General features: G+C 35.2%; 1 protein-coding gene across 8 annotated transcripts; it reads left to right on the forward strand.

Moving 5' to 3' along the window:
* Window positions 1-372: 372 nt before the first annotated feature.
* LOC107029081 (kinesin-like protein KIN-6) lies at window positions 373-22,110 on the forward strand. Of its 8 annotated transcripts, none has more exons than XM_015230384.2 (21): window positions 375-933; window positions 1,058-1,254; window positions 1,415-1,538; window positions 1,652-1,746; window positions 2,294-2,429; window positions 2,679-2,744; window positions 2,837-2,899; window positions 3,423-3,473; window positions 3,616-3,698; window positions 3,785-3,899; window positions 5,105-5,147; window positions 5,267-5,472; window positions 5,609-5,746; window positions 5,995-6,195; window positions 12,358-12,517; window positions 12,690-12,883; window positions 19,465-19,642; window positions 19,808-19,998; window positions 21,180-21,307; window positions 21,394-21,478; window positions 21,669-22,110. In XM_015230384.2, the coding sequence occupies exons 1-21, from the start codon at window positions 445-447 to the stop codon at window positions 21,762-21,764; spliced, it is 3,039 nt and encodes a 1,012-aa protein (XP_015085870.1). In that variant the 5' UTR covers window positions 375-444; the 3' UTR covers window positions 21,765-22,110. The 8 variants fall into 8 exon arrangements, with proteins under 8 accessions (XP_015085877.1, XP_015085870.1, XP_015085872.1 ...); XM_015230386.2 differs by having other exon boundaries at window positions 19,474-19,642; XM_015230387.2 differs by having other exon boundaries at window positions 19,477-19,642.
* Window positions 22,111-22,367: the final 257 nt, after the last annotated feature.

The raw sequence follows: 22,367 nt of genomic DNA on the forward strand, positions 1-22,367 counted from the left end.
AAATTTGGCATATGTCATTATTATACTATCTCTTTGTTTGTTCTTGTTCTTAATTTAGTTTATTATTATTAATTTGTTAGCTATTTATTTTATAACAAAAATAAAATTTTTATCACGAAAATTATATAAAGTAATCATTGAAAAAAAGAAATAAACGATTTAAATAAAATAAAAATAATAATATAATATTAAGAAAAGAGAAAAATATTCTTTTTTAGAGAATAAAATATAAAATTATATTAGAAATTAATTATCTGAAAAAATAAAAACCTTTATATTTGAGAGTAAAATAAAGTATAGAATTGGACAGGCCTTATAGGTTTAAAAAAAAATCAAACCTCTTTTAAAGTGATACCCGCACCCGCTCATCTGATTCAAATATTTCCGCCCTTTTTTGATGTATTAGTACAATAGTAGTGAACTGTTAACAGTATCGAAGAAAAAATGGAGACTAAAGGCTCTTCACCATGTCCATACACGGCGGCCGTTCGACGGAACCCTCACCGGAAAGCAAGAGCAACACCGTTCTCCACCGCGCCCGTTTCGCTTCTCCAGCCTTCAGCATCACCGCCACAAAATATCCCTTCGTTCCCCATTGAAGAAATTCTGTCCATGGAAGTCCCTGAAAAAAAACTTACGGAGGCATCATCGGAGAATCTGAAGGTATTTATGAGAATCCGAACATTAAACATTCAACGAGAAACACTGAAAAAAGTCTCCGAAATGAAGAAGACAAAGAATACTTGGCCCAAAAACCCTAAGTCGACTAATGCGTTGCCGAAGAAGCTCAAAAAGAGCAATGAAGTCTGTGTGACAGTGAACGATGCACATTCTGTAACTGTATCGCCCCCACAGAGCTTACAAGATGGCAAACGTATTAAATCAGAAGTTTATCAAGGGTTTTCACAAGTCTTCTCATCAGAAGCATCTCAGGTTATTTGTTTATATTTTTAGATAACCAGATATTACATTTATGCTAAATTACTTTTTTGTATTAAATTGAAATATATCCAGGATTCTCTAGTTTGGGGTTGAGATATTGCGATTTGTGTTGCAGAGGGAAGTGTATGAAAAAATGGTGAGTCCTTTAGTTGAGGATCTTCTGAACGGTAGGAGTGGCATGTTGGCTGCATTGGGACCAAGTGGTTCTGGGAAAACTCATACCATCTTTGGGTGTGGAAGGGACCCTGGTATGGTGCCTTTGGCTCTTGGTCGAATTTTATCACAAGAAGACAACAAGATGCAGTCACAGAGGTGCTTTCATTTCTAATGTGTTCTAAAGGATTTTCAATATATTTTAGCAATTTCCTTGTCCTTGGGGTTTGAACTTTCTTAAAACTGTCATTGCATTCTTAATTGTGGGATAAAATGCATTCAATAATTGCTTTTTTGGCCCATGATTTATCACGTGCAGGATATTTTATCTATCCATGTTTGAGATCTCTTCTGAGAAAGGAAAATCTGAAAAGATATTTGATTTACTTAAAGATGGGGCTGATTTGTTTATCCATCAATCATCGATTAAAGGCATGCGAGAGGTTGTTCTTTGAATTGCTGTATAGCTTCTCTTTGTTACATTTTTTCCCCAGTCTATAACTCCTGCGGTTCAAAGAGATCAAATAATTGTGTGCGCTCTGGTGCTTCTGAACAGGCTATACTTTATGATCCATTACAAGCTGAATCTCTAATCGCGTCTGGACTTTTGAAGCGTGCTACAGCTATGACAAATTCAAACAATCAATCTAGGTAAGTTTTGGATATAAAAACTTATGTTGGTCTGTGGCTGTTGTTTTGCTTTATGCTCTGGTTTGTGATATTTGAGACACTGTTGCTAGTGTCTCTCCCTATGATATCCGGGAACATATGTTTTCTTTTCTTCAAAGGTTAGCTTTCTTGCTCAAGTGACTTTTCTTTACAAAGCTGTGCTTCTTGTACTTCTTAAACTTGAAATGATTGATGGAACCATTCACGATAATGATCTTTTCAATTGTGGAAACCAACCTTTCGTCGTTAATCTTCGGAGGCAAATTACATATTTATATACACAATAAAAGAATTGTTGAGACTCCCTTTCTTTTGATATCCCCAATTTGGGATTTTATCATTCAAAGGGAAGTGGACAACTCGAGAATTAAAATTGTAGGTATTGAATTTGAAGAAAGAATTAATAGAAGACAGAAAACCGAAATCTTGTTTTGAATCATTTTCCAGTTTACGTACATGATGGACAGTTTAGGTTTACAGTCATGTTGCAATTGTATTTATCATGATGAAAATTTTAACATCATTGCAGTCGTTCACAGTGCATCATAAACATCCGCTGTGAATATAAGGAGGTTAATGGAGAAGTTGGTGATAACTCAAACAGTGCTGTCCTGACCATAGTTGACCTTGCTGGAGCTGAGAGGGAAAAGAAGACTGGTAATCAGGTACAGATTGTCTTTGGCCACTGAATCATATCATTACACAGAAGCTGTTTTATGGAATTTTAAAAGATCCCTTTCTGTTAGTATCTTTGATTTTAATGTCAAGACTAGGTTAGACCTCGATCTTCAGACCACCTGAAGAAAATTGTGACTCTTCAATCTTTCTTAACCTTAGATATTATGTTGCAAGTTTGGCGGTTAATGTATTTTTCTGGCTTGCAACATCTCACTGATAATATTACTCATGTCTAGGGGATTAGACTGCTCGAAAGTAATTTTATCAACAACACATCAATGGTGTTTGGCCTATGCTTAAGGGTATGTAGCATCGATCTGGTTTTCTGACTTTCCTTTCATGAATATTGAGGTATCCCACTCTTTTTTATTCATCTACTGGAAGTTCTGTGCAGTCATTACTGGAGCATCAGAAGAACCCCAGGAAACCTATGCGGAAGCACTTTCAAAACTCTTTGGTAATGTTTTACTTTCTTATCCTTCTCCGTCACTTTCCAGTAAATTTTATTGGTCTCTAGTCACTGCTTGTTACTTTTATATTTGCTTCTACTTGTCGAAATAAATCATTTTGCTCCTATCCAATGTTATCTAACACAGTTCCCTATAAAATGCATAGGAAGGTGTAATAAATGTTTCACACAGTGATCTATTAGAGTCTCGCGTCAAGTCATATTTCAGACAATTTTATGTTAAGAAATAACTTGAACAAAAATGTATTGTAATGCTAGATTTGGTGTCGAGGTCACTGCACAGTTTATTAGAGATTAATATTCAAGCTAGATATGTTCTGTACTGGTATATTTTCTTCCTTCAAGTCTTTGATTCCCAGCCCCCAAGTCAATGTTGAGGCTGTTTGTAAAATGGTTTTATTCGTTGGATAGGTATATTGTATACACAGCTTTGGATAGCTATTTTTCTATCAGATAGAATATCCTTCATCTGATTTTCCTTAGTAATTTTCTGGGTTCTTATTTTGCATAGTTGACCAGATACTTGCGAGATTATTTGGAAGGCAAGAAACGGATGGCATTGGTATGCATTTACTCCTGCAGAAATCAGTTTAGATATTTGAAAACTGTCATGAACTGCTAAAAGTATGGGAAGTCCATCAATTTTTTCTGCTTCACAATTTTCTTAACATTGTCCTTTGTGGCTTTCTATGTCCATGCTGCAGCTTCTAACTGTAAGACCCGGGGAAGAAGACTATCTTGATACTTCTTTTCTGCTAAGGCAGGCTTCACCATATACAAAAATCAAGTATGACGGCTGTTATAACAATTGCTTTAGCATTGAGCTTTTTAATTATTTAGAAGTAATTTTTGAACAAGGAACTGTTGATGCAGGTTTGATATCATTGAAGAACATGGAATTTTAAACCACAATAAGAGGCCTGTGCAAAGAACACCTAGCTATGTGCAGCTTAAAAGAATGAAGTTGAGCAAAAATGAAGATTCTGAGGTGTATCTTATTTGTCCCATTTTTCTATTTTACATCTTGCACCCAAGACTTTATGCTTAAGTACATGTTTCACCAGAGGCTTGGCGTGAGGTGATTGTCTAATCCAGTTTTTGGTGTGAGGTGATTGCTTACTGAATTACCAGTTTCAGTTAGTCTCTTAAGATTATCCTTGAACCTTCAACATAGAGAGAAAAACCATTCTGATCTTTGTGCTTTAAAGCGACTCTTGTAAGAAAACATCTTTTGACAATCTCTTGGGTGACAACTTTAAATTACCAAGTTAACTAAATATTCATTCTGCTTAGAAACAATATCTTGTTCTACCTCCAGGGTTTTGGTCAAGTGGGAGGAGTGCGACGCGTGATGTGTGGGGGTTGGGCTGTCATAGGTTCAAACCTTTCTAGAGACAAAAGTTCAGTATTAAGTGGAGAAGGGATAGAGGGATTGGCCTATTATACACTGAATTCATAATTTTGTGGTATTGGCCTCCAGGATTTCTTTGTTATAAGAAATAGTCAATATTTTGATCCAGTGCTCTTTCATTAAGATGATGTTCATATGTTTCCTTTTGCAATTCTCTTTCCAATTTGTCTATTTATTGTTCATTCACCTATTATCGTTAAACAGAAAATATTATTTAATAAATAGAAACAATACAATCACAACAACCAGGAGGTGCAGTGAACTTAAAATCATAACTATCAGTGAATATGCTGAAAACTGAAAAGACAAATAAAAGACTAAAACTACATGGTGATAGATTTGTTAATAATATTGATCTCATTGTGCAAATGAGAAAAGAAAATAATTATTTCTATATAAATGGATAGTATCAAATTAAATGAGGAGACAAAATTAATACTGTTAATTACAGACTAGGAAACAAAGTTAAATAATATATTATCATTGTAAGAGAATGCAAACTTGTCCACATTATCAACTGCACAGTGACTCAAACAAAGTTTTATATATTACTATGTGATGTATTGGGCTATTTTGTGTTCTGTATCCAAAGTTATTATGGCTGGCAATCCTACAAAAGATGTGCCAAAAATATCATGAACTGTTCACAAAAATTCAAGCTACAACTTTGGGGTAACTAATCTTCTGCTAATTGTAGGTGTAGGTTTTCTTTACCCAGCAACTTCGGCCTTCAAAAAATTCATAGTTATTATCTATTCATGTCAACTGTTATCTTCATGCAGATCAACCAAGGAAGTGATGAATGTCCTCAACTTTTGAATAAAGGTTATCAAAATGTTCAATTCTCCGATCTCTATTTTTCCTCTTTTCCATATTTGTAGAATGGACTGCAAAGTACCTCCAGCAGAGGATTGTGTTTAAAATTGTTTGCTTCTGTTGGATAGAAGCGGCTGCGAAAGGAATGAAGGATGTCAGCTTAACAGACGCTCGTGTTCAGTCTGAGGAAATCATCTCTATAGAAGCAAATGTGGGGAATATTCTCAGAGTTGATCAGGTTGAATTGGAAAGGAAAGAGAGAAATCATCACATTCTGCAAAATTTTGGTAAAGCTTTGTGGAAAGTCTTGAAAGAATACAAGAAAAAACTTGAGGTATAATGCGCTTACAATTACTTTTGTATAACTTGCTACTATTGGATTTTAATATACTTAAGGTTCCATTATTGGGCTTTACCAATTAGGAACTACATACATTTGGTTATACTGAGTAGTTGTGTTCTTGTAACAGGTGGCAGAAAATGAAATCTGCACCCTTAGGAATTGCTTAACTAGTGAAAAATCTAGATCTGCTGAACTAGAGAACCAACTGAGGGATTGGCAAAGTAATTGCTGCTGTAGGGAAGGAAAAAAATCGTTAGATTGTGAGGTACATGTGCCGGAATCATTTTTATATTGCTAATACTTTCCTTTTCTTGTCCACCATATAAATTTTGGTTTGGATCTTCTCTTCCATTTCACGTTGAGATGAGATTCTGAAGTAGATAGGTAGTGATTTTCTTAACTATATACTCTTTGTTCAAGGTTTCCCAACTAATACCTTTATGTGTTCATTCTTGGGCTTTACCATTTAAGAACTATATTTGTTTATACTGAACAGTAATTTTCATGTAACAGGTGGCTGAAAATGAAACGTGCACTCCTAGAGATCATATAACCAACGAGAAAACAAGATTCTCTAAACTAGAGTATGAATTGAGAGATTGGCGAAGTAACTGCAGCAGTAGGAAAGGGATTTTAAGTGAGGTTTCCTTCAGAGAAGTGGATGAATTTGAAAGAAAAGATTTGGAGGATCATCAGTCCAATGACTACAATAAGGTAAATAAGCAAGATTCATCTTGGAGAACAAGTTTTAGATCCTTTAATACTTATCTTTTGTTAGAAAATAGGAACAGGAACACGAATAGTACATAATAGAATCCTAATTAGTATATAAATCCTTCTTGGAAAAGGATTGTACCAGTGTTGTGAAAGGCGCTTGCCTTTCGACTTTGGCATAAGGCGAGGCAAGGCGAGGCACTTTCACCTATTTTCCTTGAGGCGAGACGAGTTGAAAATGGCGACCTTATGGCGCTCTTTGGTGACTTTCTGCGACAAGGCTGGCGCTGCCTTTTTATTTTTTAGCTTTTTTTTAAAGGTCTGATTTATAATTAAAAGCCAAAATTAGGGTTTTTTGGGAACATTCCAGATTTGCGATTGCCTCCTCTTCTCCTCAGTCGCGAACCCTTCGTGTTTGCCTCCTTTTTGCAAAAACCGACTTTGCGATCTCCTCCTTCAACTGACTTTGCGACCTTCTTCTTCAACTAACTTTGCGACTACTACTCCTTCGCCGCTTCGTGACTGTTGCCATGTACGTTTCTTCTTCTTCAGTTCTTCTCTTCTAATTCTTCTATTATTTTCTTCTTCTTCACTTCTCTGTTTTTCATGCACTACTGTGCTCTGTTTTCAGTGTGGTAGGAAACAGGGTTGTTCACTCACTCGGTGTTTTGTTCACTATTAGTTTTTAAATTTTAATATTTGTTAATATATATTATTGCTATTGAGATTTTGGATATTTGTATGTGCAATTAAAAATTTTAATTTTTGGTATTAATTGAAGGCGAGCGCCTCGCCGTTCGCCTCGCCTCGTGGCGAGGCAGGCCCTTGTCGCCTTTTGTCGCCTCTCGCCGTCCAAAACACTGAGTCAGACCTTATTTTTTTTTTTTTAAAAAAAGGCGCCGCCTCGCCATCGCCACCACCACTGCCATATTGGCACCTTACGTCACTTTCTGAGTTCGCCTCGCCACACTGTGAAAAGTCGTGAGGGCCTCGCCTCGCCTTTGGCGAAAGGCGAGCGCCTTTCACAACACTAGTTTATTCACAATCTCTCCTGCTATTACTTTAGCTAATAAGATCCAAACAAAACCAACTGAGGTTGGAAAAGCCAAACCCAAGTCTTCTGCCACTATAAACTTTGTTCTTTATGTCCCTGATTCTTGCATTTGTCAGTTGTTTGACGTGTGCCCTACATTGTAGCATAACATCTTTTGATGATTTTTTTCTCATGCAAGACCGCAGTACGTATCACAAGGTCTTTATTATCTTAACTCTCCAAATTTCTTCACAGCATGCTATACTACAGATCCTCCAGACCTAATTCACAAACATTTAGGACATCCGAGTCTATCCAAGCTGCGAAAGATGGCGCCTTGTTAGTCTAGTTTATCCACATTAGATTGTGAGTTGTGTCAACCTTGAAAGCACACCCGTGTTATATTTTTACGAAGTAATAAGGGTCGTCAAAGTCTTTTTTTCGTTAGTTCATTATGATATTTAGGGTCCTAGTAAAATTAATAAAAAATTAGTATTTTGCTAGTTTCATTGATGATTATTCAAGATGCACTTTCGTTTTCTTAATGAAAGATCATTCTAGGTTCTATTTAAAAGTTCTGCTGAAATACAAAATCAGTTTGGTGTTTCTATTCATACTTCTCGTACTTATCCTCTCAATTTCAGGAGTTTATGACTCACTAAGGATATACATCAAACATCTTGACCAAACCCTCATCATAATGAAAAAGCATAAAGGCAAAATAGGCATCTCACTGAGACCACTTGCACTCTTCTTTTTGAATCCCATGTTTCTGGCTGTGTTTTTTAGGCAATGCAGTCCTTAAATCTTGTTATTTAATTAATAGAATGCCCTCGTCTTCTGTGAGATGTTTACAATCTAGGGTTGGTTATCAAAGAAAGTAACATTAGTAGGCCTAAAGTAGAGGTCAGGCGAAAAGCATCGGTATCCCCTTAACACCTTTTGGATAAAGAATGTCACATTTTTTATTAGGTGAAAAAGACACATTTAAGAGCACGAGGAGCCAATTTGTCATATCTTGGAGTGATGATATAGACAAAATATATGCTCCCAAACATACGTAGTGAAAGAGAAAGAGAGTTGACTTAGGAAACAATAAGAGTGTAGAACTTGATTTTGAATACCAAAGAAAGCTCTTTGATTCTATACAAGAATCGTACAAGCTCTAATGCCATGTGCAAGATATAACAGAAAATATTAATGAATTCTAATTACATTGAGCCCTATTTATAGATATAGTAGTACAATACTCTGACTTAATAATATTAGTCAAAATTAGTTTTTCTTTTCAAACTTTCATCAGTCTCCAGTCGCGACTTCTTCTCCTCTTCTCCAGTCGATCATCTTCTTCTCCTTTCGCGTGAGTCTGCTGTCAGGTATGACCTCTTTTTTTACTTCTTTTAAGTTTTTCTCGAATCTCGACCTCTTCTTCTTCTTCAGCTCTCTTCTTGACTTCTTCTCTTCTTTCTTCTTTTCTTCTCTTCAGTTCTCTTCTATTCTTCAGCTTCTTGTTGCTGAACCCAGGATTGTGAATCGGGCCGAGACTGCTGCTCACTGCTATGCTTTTTATGCTCTGTTTTGTTCACTGTCACTGCTGACTGCTGTCTCTATTTAAAAATATAAAAATTTAATCCTTCTATAATTATTTGTTCCCTACTTAATATAGTTTTATAGAAATTATTATAGTATTGTCCATCAATAAGTGAATTCAATTGTCTTTTGAATTATTGGGTCTTTAAAGTTCTAGACTTTTAGTATCTAGTAAGTAGTATCTACTATTAGTTTTTGAATTGAATTATTTGCTAATATATGTTATTGCTATTGAGATTTTGGATATTTATATATGCAATTAAATATTTTAATTTTTGGTATTAATTGGTGCCTCATTTCAAAAAGGCTCGTGGCGAGGCGAGGCAGTCCCTGCCACCTTTTGTTGCTTTCTGCCGTCCAAAACACTAGAATAAACGATATCACACGAGTGATTTGTTACCAAAAAATGTGATTAGGAGTGCCTGAGTTCATTTGCTAGAATTGGAAACACAAGCAAAAGAATTACCCATTACAGAAACATCAAGTTGAGCAACTGAAGCTACTTGTTGAGATGTTTGCTTGCTTGGTCAATGTTGAAGGAACACATATTTTGTCTAAGCAATATGAATATTATTGATGGTCGATTAGGATGATCAACAGATGCTACTTGTGCTGATGTCTGCTTACATGCCCAATTTCGAAGGAGCTCATTATATTCCTTTAGAGCAATAGTACCATAACTGGGTGGTGGGCCATGCAAAATATAACAAATTTCATGAGTGTGTCCAAGCTTATGACAATAATACACTTGGACCGAGATTTTCCAAAATGACCTCATCATCATTGATTCTCCATAGATTGATATGCTCGTTTTTCTATGATGTAAGACGCGAGAATAGAGGAGTCAATGGTGGGTGATGAAACTACTTTGTGACTTGGAGGCGAGGCCACACGAAGTAGACGAGAGAAAAAATCATCAATCCTAAGGAACTGCAGAACTAGCTAATATGCGATCACACACTAAATAATGGTTAGTAGGGATCAATAAGTGTAAGAACTAGAAATAACGTCTGCCTCTGCTATTGTTGTGTTTCCACATTCATAGTGGCTGACATTTATGTTTAAATTTCTTCCTGACTGCCTGTACCTATTCAAAGTAAGTAGACATATTATATTCTTGTTTCTTTAAGTTGGTCATTCAAAATATCACATCAGATAATCAAGATATGTCACAAATGTATAAAGCACGAGCCTTTTTCCAAACGGAATAACATGTATGGAATGGGGGAAACAAGGATATCAACTTGGAATCAATAGATTGCCATAGGAGACTACATAATTGAGCAACAACCTTCTCGCATTGTGCTTTGACTTTTGCATTTTCCTCACTAGTCTTTGCCTTTTCATCTACCACACACATTATTCGGTAAGTGGTCTTGAACACCTTGACCCTGCACCACAACTCAACCGAGGAAGCCCAAGAGCTAAATAGAGCTTGAGCTTTTTATATTTTTGGAGTAAAAATATCAATCTCGAAAGACATTATGAAATCATGGGTCTTTTGTTTGATGGATAGAGTTATGCAGGTATAGTAATGTGGGTATTACTTGTACATATATTAGTTAGGCATAATACATATATTGGACCCTAAACTTGGCTTCAAATTTTAACTTTGACCTCCAACTTTCATAATGCACAAATAGACACTTCTATCCAACTTTTAAATAAATAAATACATGTGTCCTACATGGCAAAATACACGTAGGACACCATGTAGGACAAAAAATGACATGTAGGACATGTGTCTATTTTTTCAATTTTATACAAGTTTGTTTTTACTTTTGCACACCCAAAGTTGAAGGGCATAAATTTGATTCGAAACCAAGTTAAAAGGCATATTTATGTATTATGCCTATTAGTTATGCAGATTTTAGTTATACACATATTAGTTATGTAGGTATTAGTTATCAGGATTTAGTTATGTAGATATTACAATACATTGGTGAGCTAATTTTTAGTTCTTATTCCAAAAATAATTAATAAGAATTTAAGAAAATAAATTAAAAGTAATTAAGCAATTAACAAGACTAAAAAAGAAAAAACTTGGCAGTGATATATTTAACATGTATTAATTATTTGATTTTTTGTAAATTAATATACATTTAAAAGTAAATTAATAGGGGTGAATGTGTAATTTACTATTTTATTATTGATTTCTGTATCTCAGTGTTGTGAAAAGCGCAGAAAAGCACGCTTCAAAGCGCGGCGACCCTTGTGCGCTTTTTTATCTTGAGGCGAGGCGATCTGAAAAAAGCTCTCGCTTCAGATGAAGAAGCGAGAAGCGACCCTAAGGCAAAAGCGCAATAAAGCGCGCTTTTTATAAAAAAAAGCGACAATTAGGGTTTTTTTTAAAAAAATTAGGTTTTTTTTAAAAAAAAATCTGAAATATAACCTTCTCTCTCCTCACGACTCTTTCCCTTCTTTTCTCGTCGCGGCTCTTCTTTCACAATACTTCTTTCCCTTCTTTCTCTCCTGACGATCTCGACTGAGGCTGCCTCTCTCTTCAACCTCAACCGCGACTGCATGTAACTTTTTGTTCATCTCTTTTTTAGCTAATGTTTATTAGTTCATCTCTATGAGTTTCTTTTCTCCTGAAATGTACAATCTTCGCCTGTGCTTCATCTCTTCATCTCTCTGAGTTTTGACTACTCTAGTTTTTTCTTCTTCTTCTTCTCTTCTTTTCTTCATCTCTGCTGCCTGCTCTATTTCTAATTACTGACTGCTGCCTCCTCTGTTTTTTTTTTTTCAATTCTTTTGCTTTTTTTTTTTAATTTTATTTTGTGATCAGTCTAGCAGCCTTGTTGAAGAATAGGAGTTTGAATCTTTGTGATTTAATCATGTTTTTGATTTTTTGCTTTATATGTTATGACTTATGAGTATTTTTGCCTATGTAATTTCTTTCAATCTAAGACTATATTACCTCTATTTAGTTATTTAATATTTTTTTATTTTTATACTAAATGTCGCTTTTTAAAAAAAAAGCGCGCGCTTCGCTTCACGCTTCTCGCTTCTGTGAAGCAAGCCCTCGTCGCTTTTTTCCGCTTCTCGCTTCCCAAAACACTGCTGTATCTACATTATTTTATGGAGACCCTATTTGTAGACACTACAATAGGATCCTTTTGCTAAATAGGATACTATATACTAATCCTATTCCTATTTGAGTAGGATTGTATATACCTATTTCTATTCTAACAACTTCATCAGTTTCTGGTAGGCAAATTGATGCCTTTGATCCACCAACATCAATTTGAGGGGAATGTTAGCATGTTGGACAGATTTGAATAGGTGCACATATCTATGTAATAGCTCTAAATATTTGTGTGATATGTTATCAATTGCTTTCCATATGTAGGAGATATCAGAGATTAATGTAGTATGTTTTCAGAGATATAACAATAAGGAATAACAGATATAAGGGGTGTATACAAAATTTTGGGCATATAAATCAGAATTCTTTCTATTTAATGGAAGAACTCTCCATTTTAGAGTATTCATTCAGCAAAACTGACAAGTATAATTTGTTATGGACTGCTCAACAGGTTGAAAGTTCAACTGGAGATGCTACTGCTGCTGAAGATCAGGAGAACACAAATGAACTGAATGCAGCGAGTCCACAATGGAATGGCAAAGAACCTGCTGTGTTAAGTGGGTCATGCTCTTCCACTGATCAGGAGTACAGGCGAAAAGAGGAAAGTTTTGGTAATAATAAATTTCTTAATCCTATTCATATTCAATGGTAGTTGTATAAAAATTTGACACTACTTCTCCCTATGATCTGTACCATACCTCTTAACTTCATTTCGTTTTGTCTCATCGTCTTTGATGTTTGACTCAAGTGCACTAATTACTAATATCTGTTCTATGTGTGAAGTTTCTAAACTCAGCACTTTTCAAGTGACTTTCGTAGACAGAGACATGGATACCTTGTTGGAAGAAGACCATTCGCCTTTTGATTCAGTACTTCCAGAATGTTGTACAATCAGCACTGCTAAGTCATCTCTCTCCTTTGAAAATAACAGCTCTTTTCTAGTGGGTGAGGACCAAACAGAAAACAAAGAGGACAAGGTCAGTTCAGTCATGCTATTAGTCACTCTTGGTTATAAATTTCTCTATCACAAGTAATTCACATGTTTAATCTCTATTTATTTCACAAGGATACTTATGCTAATTATCGCTCCTGCTAATGTTTAATCTAAAATGCATTAATCCTAAATTTCTAACAATATAATGTTCTCAAGCTACTATTGTGTTTCTCTTTAAGAAAAATAACACAGTAAAATTACTTCGGGTATTTTTGATGTCTTCTGTGTAACAGCTAGTAATTTGCTTCCCCTTACCATCATGTCCGTGGAGGATGTTTAGTGGCTTTCTTTGGCGAAGAAACTAAGGTTAGGCCCACCCTTGCTGATATAAGGAGATGGTCACCTGCAACTTGGACAAACGTATTTGGGGGTAACATCTATGAGATGGATGGGGGGACTTGTTTAAATTTCCGAATAGATACATGGCTGAGAAGATCATTCAGGGAAATGGTTCTAGAAAAAGACCAGAATGGAGTGAACTCCATTACAGTTGAAAGAAAATGGATTAAAGCGGTTGGAGTACCTCTCCATCTGTGGTGGCTACTGAAGAAGAATCAGAGCTCAAAACCCATTTAAAATGGGCTAGAAATCTTGTGAAAACTGATGGTAGGAAATTGCCGAGGGAGGTTTGCATAACTCGACAGGTAGAGCCTAACTCGGGGACATCTATAAAATAATGAGAATGATAATAAGACTTAAGAATGACAATAACTCCTTTGTTCTACTGACCTATACACTAATGAGTTTATACAAATTTACAAAGTAAAAGGGACAACTACAGGGGATAACAATTAAGAGGGCAGAGGATAATTACAAGTACAAGAGACAATTACAAAGAATACAAATATAATTAATGACCAGTAGATAATGATATTGTTTTACTCTAACACCCCCTTCAAACTGTTGCCAATATAAAACAGAGACGAAGTTTGCTAAAATACATAGAGATGAGCTGTTGTCCAAGCAGTTTGGTAATTATATCTACGATTTGGTCAGCACTGGAAATGAAGTGAATTGAAAGCCTACCTAACATGATTTTCTCTCACACAAAGGGATAGTCTAATTCAATGTGCTTGGTCCGGGCATGTAATATAGGATTCACACTCAACTAAATTGCACCGATGTTATCACAACATATGATAGTAGGGACAACACGTGAAATACCAAGTTCACAAAGAAGAGAGCTTACCCACATGATTTCAGCTGTGGCATTGGTAAGTGATTTGTATTCACTCTCTGTTGAGGCTCGGGCAGCAGTGGTTTCTTTCTTTGTCAACCAAGAGATCAGATTGCTGCCTTGGTACACAAGATACCCATTAGTAGAACACTGGTCATCTGGCCAGCCAGCCAATCACTATCTGAAAAAATGGTGAAGTTTCAAGGTAGAATTCTTGGAAAATAAACAAACCAATGTTGGTCGTGGCATGTATATAGCGAAGTAGACACTTCACGGCTTGCCAAAGAACCTTAGTTGCACAATCCATAAATTGAGCTAGTTTGTTGACACTAAATACAATGTCTGGGCAAGTCTAGTGTTGTCAAAGGCATGCTTAAAACGTGTTTAAGCCCTGAAGCGAGGCTCAAAATGTGTTAAGTGCCTCACTTATTGTGATTTTCTGTCGTCATCAATGTTCTAAGGCATACTTTCCCTTGCCAATGAGCATCTTCTGAAGAAATGACACTAGACAATTGATATTTCACATTGTCGTAATTTTTTTTCAATATCTTTGTTCACATATTTGTCATTTTTGCTTATAATCATTAGTCCTGGACTAGACATATATATTTGTATTTTTTTCTTTCTTTGTGCCTTTTTCATTAAAGCCCACAATATAATTGGACTTAAAGCCCTAACAACCTTAAACATTTTTGCATTTGATAACACTAGACGAGTCAAGGTCATGTATTGCAGGGAACATACAATTTGACAGTATTGCTCAGAATTTGACAACAGTTCATCCATTGTCTTGCTCCAAATTGTAGCCACGGTCATCAGTGTGATATACGACCTATATTCTTTACTACTTGTCTCTTTCAATAGATCAGCCACATATTTATTTTTTGTCAACAATAGGTTGTCTGATACCCTTTTCACCTCAATCCCAAGGAAATAATTCAAGGCACCCAAGTCGTGGACAGGAAAAATTTCCTTAGTTTCGGTGAGAAACCATGACAACTTAAAGGAATCTAAACATGTAATCACCATGTCATCGACATAAAACAATATATAGATTTTTCATGGGCCTCAAATTAAAAACAAACAATGATGTATCGACCTTGGAGGAGTGAACCATGACCCTCAAAAAATATGTTAAAGCGTTGAAGCCAAGCTCGAGGAGCTTGTTTCAAGTCATAGAGAGCGCTAGGAAGCTAACATACATGATCAGGCTTGGAAGGATCAACATACCTTCAGTTGTTCCATAGAAAATTTAATGGCTAATTGGGCATTGATGTGCCTCAAGTTATAAAAGTTTATTCCAGGAGGCCAAAATAAACAATTAAGAGACTTAGTAATCGTCATGAGATAGTTACGGGGTGGTTTATGTAGAAAAAGGGGCAAGGTAGTTAGAAGAGGGCGTTCAAAGAAAGGAAAGGGAATGCTGGGAGAGTTCTAGCCTCTTGAATGTCTAGAAAGTTTGTGATATGTAATCGTTCATGTCTTAGGATGTAATTTATGGTGTTGGCAGTGTCCTAGTGGTTGTTCTTTTTGGACTTGTTGTAATATCCCCGTATCTAGTGTGAAACAACAATATTTATTCCTTTATTTACTATTTATATAGTTAAGTCTATCAACTTGCTATTAGAGCAATAACGTTCAGGGATGGTAAGAAGAATTGAGGGACAAGTCGAACAAGAGAAGTCTAATTTGACATTTGTTGGAAGGATGGTTGATTGGTTTTAAGAATTGAGAGAGTCTCTTGCGAGAAACAAGGGAGAACCATGATAGTAAAAGCATCCCTTTCTCAAACCAGATCCATTGGGAACCAAGAAAAGGGAAGCATTGTCAACTTGGTTGGAGAAAATGGTGAGAGGAAATCCCGGAAGCTACAACTATCAGTTTTAGGAGAGGATCCTAAGGATGAATTTTCAAAGTGGAAAGGTATTTTGCAGTAAATGAAATTTCTGAAGCTGAAAGACTAAAGGCAACATGTGTTTGTTTGGAAGGAAAAACCTTAAATTGGTATTTATTGGATAGAATCTCGGCAACCAATGTTCACTTGGAAAGACTTCAAAAGGGAGTTGTTGAATAGATTTCGTTATTCTCAAAAGATCAACCAGTATGTGTCACGACTCAACTTCTCGAGTCATGATGAGACCTATTATTACCCACTAGTAGGTAAGTCAACCTGTTCCTATAACGTCAAGTATTGAGTACAAGGGTAGAACTAAACAAAAATAACACTATCAATAAGAAAAAGACAGGCAGATCAATCCAAAAGCTTTACATATAAAAGAAAACCTCTTCGAACTTGGAAATCACGAGTACAGAGTTGTCAAAATATGAAAAAATACAAGTCTCAAAAGTGGACCACAACAAGCCGTCTCAGAGGCAAAAGACTTGCTAACACATAATAGAAGGAGATAGGCTGATCCAGGACGCCTAGTGCTCACCCTCATCTCCGATGTCCACAAGATGCAAAGGATGGCACAAATGGTCACTGTTGGTAGCTGTACTAAGACCGGCATCATGAAAAAGATGAAGAGTGTAGCATGAGTACCAAAACAAAGTTTTTCAGTGGGCATCACAGGCCGACTAAGCAAGAAATGTACAAACACTCTAAAAAGATGGAATCTATACACTCATAGAGGCCAAAGCGAGTAAGAAAAGAAAGGACCTGAGCATACCATAAATGTAGGATTACCTAATCTAAACCTAACTAGACCCCGTAAGCCCAAAAGGTACACTTGTGCGCAAGTTTACATAAAACCTTAACAGACCCCCATAATCCTGACATGTACACATAATAGCTAAGGCCTCATTTGTTTGCACTTAATGGTGGTTTGAATCTTAAAACTCAAAAAAATTCGAAAAAAGTCTTTTTTGATTGGATGGGAATGAATGAAAAAATATTTAATCGTCCCATATTGAATCTGGAATTTTGGTTCTTAATTATTCAGATTCAGTCCATGAAGTGTGTTTGATTTTTAGGTCTGGATCTGAATCATTCATATTCAGCCCATTTGTTATTTTTCAAAAAGCCTCTTAATGGACCTGAAAAGGTCTGAACGGATCAGATCTACAAGAGAGTTTTAACACTATTCAGCCTTATTTAATAAGTTATAAAATTGTATCGTCTTTCTCAGTCTTTGCATGACTTTTGCTCTCACAAGTACAAACTTTCTTCCTCTCTTTCTCAATCAAATACCAATTTTTTCCTCTTGAACTAGTAAGTTTTCATAATCTTTACAAGTATTTTTTTTATATTCATAATTTTCTTGGGGTGTATTGAAACACTTGTTTCAATAATATTTTTAGTGTATTTATATTCATAATGGTTTTTGAGTGAAAAAATACTATTCATAATTAAAAACAATAACTATATATACATATTTGAGGTCTCTTATTAGAATTTTGTATAAGCCAATAATTTTATTGAGACTCTTTGATTATCAAATTTGTTTGTGAGATAACACTAATATATTATCGTTGTTGAACTAGTTGGTGACCAAAATAATGGAGCTCAATAATTCTCATCCCAATCTTTACTTTCAGGTGGGGAAAAATTGGGTAAGAAAAAAACTTATTCGTCTGAATTGTAAATTGACGAGAAGTTGATTACTGCTCTAGAGTTATTGATTAAAAAATAGTGCACCTTCATTTGAAGAATATATGGAAAAATTAGATGGACTTGGATAGGAAGAGTCGTTATACAGTACATGTGTTAGTATATTTGTGAAAGTGTCCACTACAAAAAAACATGAATGACGTTAGAGGTTCACAAGTTAGAGAATTAGATTAAAGTTATTTGAATAAAGATAAGAATTCTTTAGTTTCTCTAATAGTCTAATTAGTCAAAATATATGTTAGGTATTGATAATGTGATACCTTATTTATTTTTTTTCAACTCGTATTTATCATGCTTATTGAACTTTTTGATATTATATTGTGCCTATAAAATACTTTTTATTTGTGATTTTTATGTTCTGCTTGATGACTTTGATTTTTTAAAAATGAAAACATAATATTTTTTGTTGAAATGAATCTTTTATAACATTTTATTAAAATGAAATATTTGATTTCATATGCACATTCAGATATTGAAAACAAATAACAATCATTCAGGGTTTGGATTTGGAGAGAACATCTTAATATTCAAATGTGTATTCAGATCTAGATACATGACTCTTAATGCAAATCTTAATATTCAGACATGTATTCAGATTCAGATGTCTTAATATTAATGAAAACAAATGAGGCATAAGTCTACTTAGAGAAGAGTACCACGAACCGAAAACTGGGCTCCCAACCCAAATAACCACCATATCCAGTCAACTCCCAACCCAACTAGCAAGAGTAACAATCAATCTAGGCCGCCCAACCAGCCAGTCCACTCCCAGGGGCGTAAGCTGCCCAACTAGCAAGAGCGCCCTGGGGGTGTGTCCAGGCACTAAACTCCATGTTTTAGTTTGATGCAGTGCATCCAATTCCTGTTGCATAGTGTCACACCATTCTTGAAATTTCTTAGCTCGAAAATATATTTGGGTTCCTCCAACCGATAATTTGGTTTGGTTAAGGGCTTAAGGCTATATAGTTTTGGTGTTTTTGCATGGTGGTGGGGTGAAGTTGCGTGGAGTGGGTGTGAGATGGTTCAGAATTGTGTTGTAGGGAATTAAGTGGCACAAGGATTCAGGAGGAAGAGAAATGTAAGGGATTAGATTGAGATGGGCTTCTTTTGGAGAAGATAAGGACACACAATTAGGTGGATGAAAAAAATTAGGAGGTTGAGACGGAGAAAAAAATCTTACCATGTAGTAATGCAGTCTAAGTGAGGTTGGAAAGAAGATGGATGTGCAACCATGAGTTATTGGTTCCTTGCTAGATGAATTGGCCTAATTTTTCTTTGCATGGGAATTCTTGTGGATGAAATTTGGCTTGTCTATCTATTTGTACCCGACCTGTGGATTTATCAAGACACTTACATGCACTATGACTTGGACTTTGACCAAGACAGACACAAGTTGATGTTCGAAATGAAAATTTATGATGATTGTAAGTCTGAAGCAATGGAAAAACCAAACACCCAAAAGGTTTAAAAGAAAGGTAGTCTGGGTTCTTATTGAATAAATTTGATACGGGGACTTTTGCTTATTAATGACATCTGATAGAAGAACTTCTATTAAAACGAAACTGCTCAATAGCAAAATTCCAATATTTAGGTATTTTCTGTATGGAACACTTTTGACTGCCAGTTATCCTAAATAATTAGGTATTTGTTGTCATTCATGGAATGAAGTTGAATACCTCAAAAAATATTTTCATCAGTTGTTTAATGAAAATTTGGGTATGTAAAACCCAGAATGATATTCTTTAGAAGTTACAACTTTGAGCATAATCTGTTATAGACTGCTCAGCAGCTTGAAAGATCTACTAGAGATGCTACTGGTGTTGAAGATCTGAAGATTTCAAATGAAATGAAAGCAGAGAGTGCAGATTGGAACGGCAAAGCTGCTGCTATATTAAGTGGGTCATGCTCTTGCATTGATCAAGAGTACGAGCAAGGAAAGGGAAGTTCTGGTAAGAGTAAGATTCTATTCATCTTCAATAGAATACTTGTATAAAAATCTTTCTGATGCTATTTCTGCTCTTTTTGAGCTGTATCATATCTCTTAACATTCTTCTGTTTGTCTGTCTCATCCTCCTTTGTGTTTAAGTGCACTAATTACCAATCTCTGTTTTCTGTTGTAGATTCTGTAGTTAGCACTTCCCAAGCAACTTCCATAAACAGAAATGAGAACTGCCTATTGGAAGAGGACCACAAGCTTTCTATTTCAGTATTTCCAGAATGTACTGTCAGCTCTTCTAATTCATCGCTCACCATTGAAAATAAGAGCTCTTCCCCGGTGAGGAAGAATCAAACATGCAATGGAGAGGACAAGGTTAGTTCAGTTATGCTATAATCACCTTAATTATAAACTCCTCTATCACAAGTAATTCACATGTTGTATCCTTTATGCTTTTCATCACTCCTGCTTAGGTATAACCTAAAATGCATTACTGGTAGCAATGCAATGTCTCAAGCTGTTATTTATGGTCTTCAAGAATAACAGTTCGTTACGTTAATGTTCATGGTTTGATGTCTTTTTGCTGTGTAACAACCACTAATTCAGTAGAAAGGTGCAATAGTTTTGCTGTTATATCTTATCCTTGTCAAGTTAGTTCCACATTAGTTTAGGGGTTGGTTATTTGAATGAATTTGCATCTTATTGATATTTGGCACCCTTCATTTTTATTTTGAAACATGTTCTTTGTTACTAGCATTACTCAAATTTTAAGCTGAATCGCTGGAACAGATTACAGACATCCTACCGAAGTTCATGTGAAACTAATGATGTTGCTATTGGTAGTTTAAGCATGGCCTTGTTTGTTACAGTATTTATTGTGAACTTCCAAAAAGATGTAGCTTATCTTTCTCGTGTATGTATTAAAAAAAGGCTTAATACATAGCCAACTCTTTAAACTTTCCGGGGAAAGATATAGACACTCAAAAGTCATATTCCCATTTGCACACCTCAACTCCTAATCAAGTTTTTCAATATTAGATACTTTCGGTTCAAATTTTGGAAAAGAAAAACTTTTACACGTGTTTCCATTTGTCTATTCGGTAATTAAGTTAACCACATAAAATATGTCATCTATGCATCAACCTCAGTAGAAAACACCCGGGGTTTACAATTTATTGAAGCGAATATGCCTAATAAAAGGAGATGACATATTTTATGTGGTTAACCACGTAATAGATGAATGACAACAGACCAAAAAATGATAAATTTAAACAAAAAAAGTCTTATTGGAACACTTTATTAAGAGTTGAGGTGTACCATTAAAAATGTATCTTTTATGAATACTGATTCTTGTTAGATGTACTTCTATTTATTGCTACAAGAAACAATTGTCTGTTTAATGCTCAGAATGCAAGTATGTATCATTATTTAGTAGAACAAGAAAACTCAATTCCGTAGTTGATGACTGTTTTGTCTCATGGTTCAGCATCATGTGTTTCATCTGACTGTTATATCTTGAGAAATAGATAATATAGGTTCTTTTCTATGTAATTCAGAGACTATTAGGTCCATCAACACCGTTAATGCCTGGGGAAGTTGTAGGCCATGGTGACAACAATGTAGTTGAAGCGGTTACTAAACATCGTTCCGGCACTAAATTTCAGAATGCAGATAAACCAAAAAGGTGTGTAACATGTTCAGTTTTCTCATGCCAGCTCCTAGTAATGCAGCTTGTTTATTTCTTAGTGATTCGGCAATATTTTTATGCAGGACTAGGAGACTTCTACCAGTTTCGTCCATTTTATTAAAAGATATAGGCAGCATAAACTTCAAGGACGAGAATGAGAAACCAAAGGTGAATTTCTGGTGGTTGTCATTTCTTTCCTTTTCCTTTTATCAACCATTATCTGTATCCGTTTTAAAACAGTTCGAATTAGTGTGCCAATTTTTGTCCTTTCCCTGGGTTTGAGATACTATATTTTCTACATCTAGCTCGTTTTTTTTAAACAACCATGCGTGTAATGTTTGACATAAATTTACTGCAGGGAGCTAAGACAGAAAAGAATGGAGCTTCTGGTGAAAACAGAACTCAGGGCAGCATTTCACTTCTTCGTTTGCTCAAGGATAATCTTGCTATCTAGTGCATAGTGCAAAATGATAACTGCATTCTAAGGTTTCGTCTGCAATAAACAACAGTTCACTAGCTTTTTTGAGAATTGTTAGGAACAGTGTTCGCTAAGAACAAGACCAGACATGGAAGAGTTCATGCAGCTTATGTTTGTTCTGAGGGCTGACTGATTTTAGATATCTTTCTTTCTGGTCCACGAGTTCATTTATATTTAAGTGTCTACTTTAGATAAAAAGGTTCATGGAAGTATATTTTTCGTATAAAGGTTTTTTGGATTGTTTTTAGTATTTGGTTGGGTATAATTGTTTGTGACATTTATCTATACTAGTTTTCGGAACGTGTGTTGCACGTTTATTCCATACAGTTATTATATAGAAAATGTTGAATTTAAAAATATTAGTTTTATCAATTTATATTTTATTCATTAAATAAAATTCATAATAATCGAATATTATATTGACCATCAAGCAAGAAATATGAAAAAATAATAATATTACTATAGCATCTAATAATATGAATATATTTTTATATGATTTATCCTTAATAATCTCTCATTACGCTCCATATACTAAGTACACACATATGTATCTACTTAAAGAAACTATATCAGTAAGGA

Source organism: Solanum pennellii, chromosome 8 (genome assembly GCF_001406875.1).
Source record: "Solanum pennellii chromosome 8, SPENNV200".
Lineage (NCBI taxonomy): Eukaryota > Viridiplantae > Streptophyta > Magnoliopsida > Solanales > Solanaceae > Solanum > Solanum pennellii.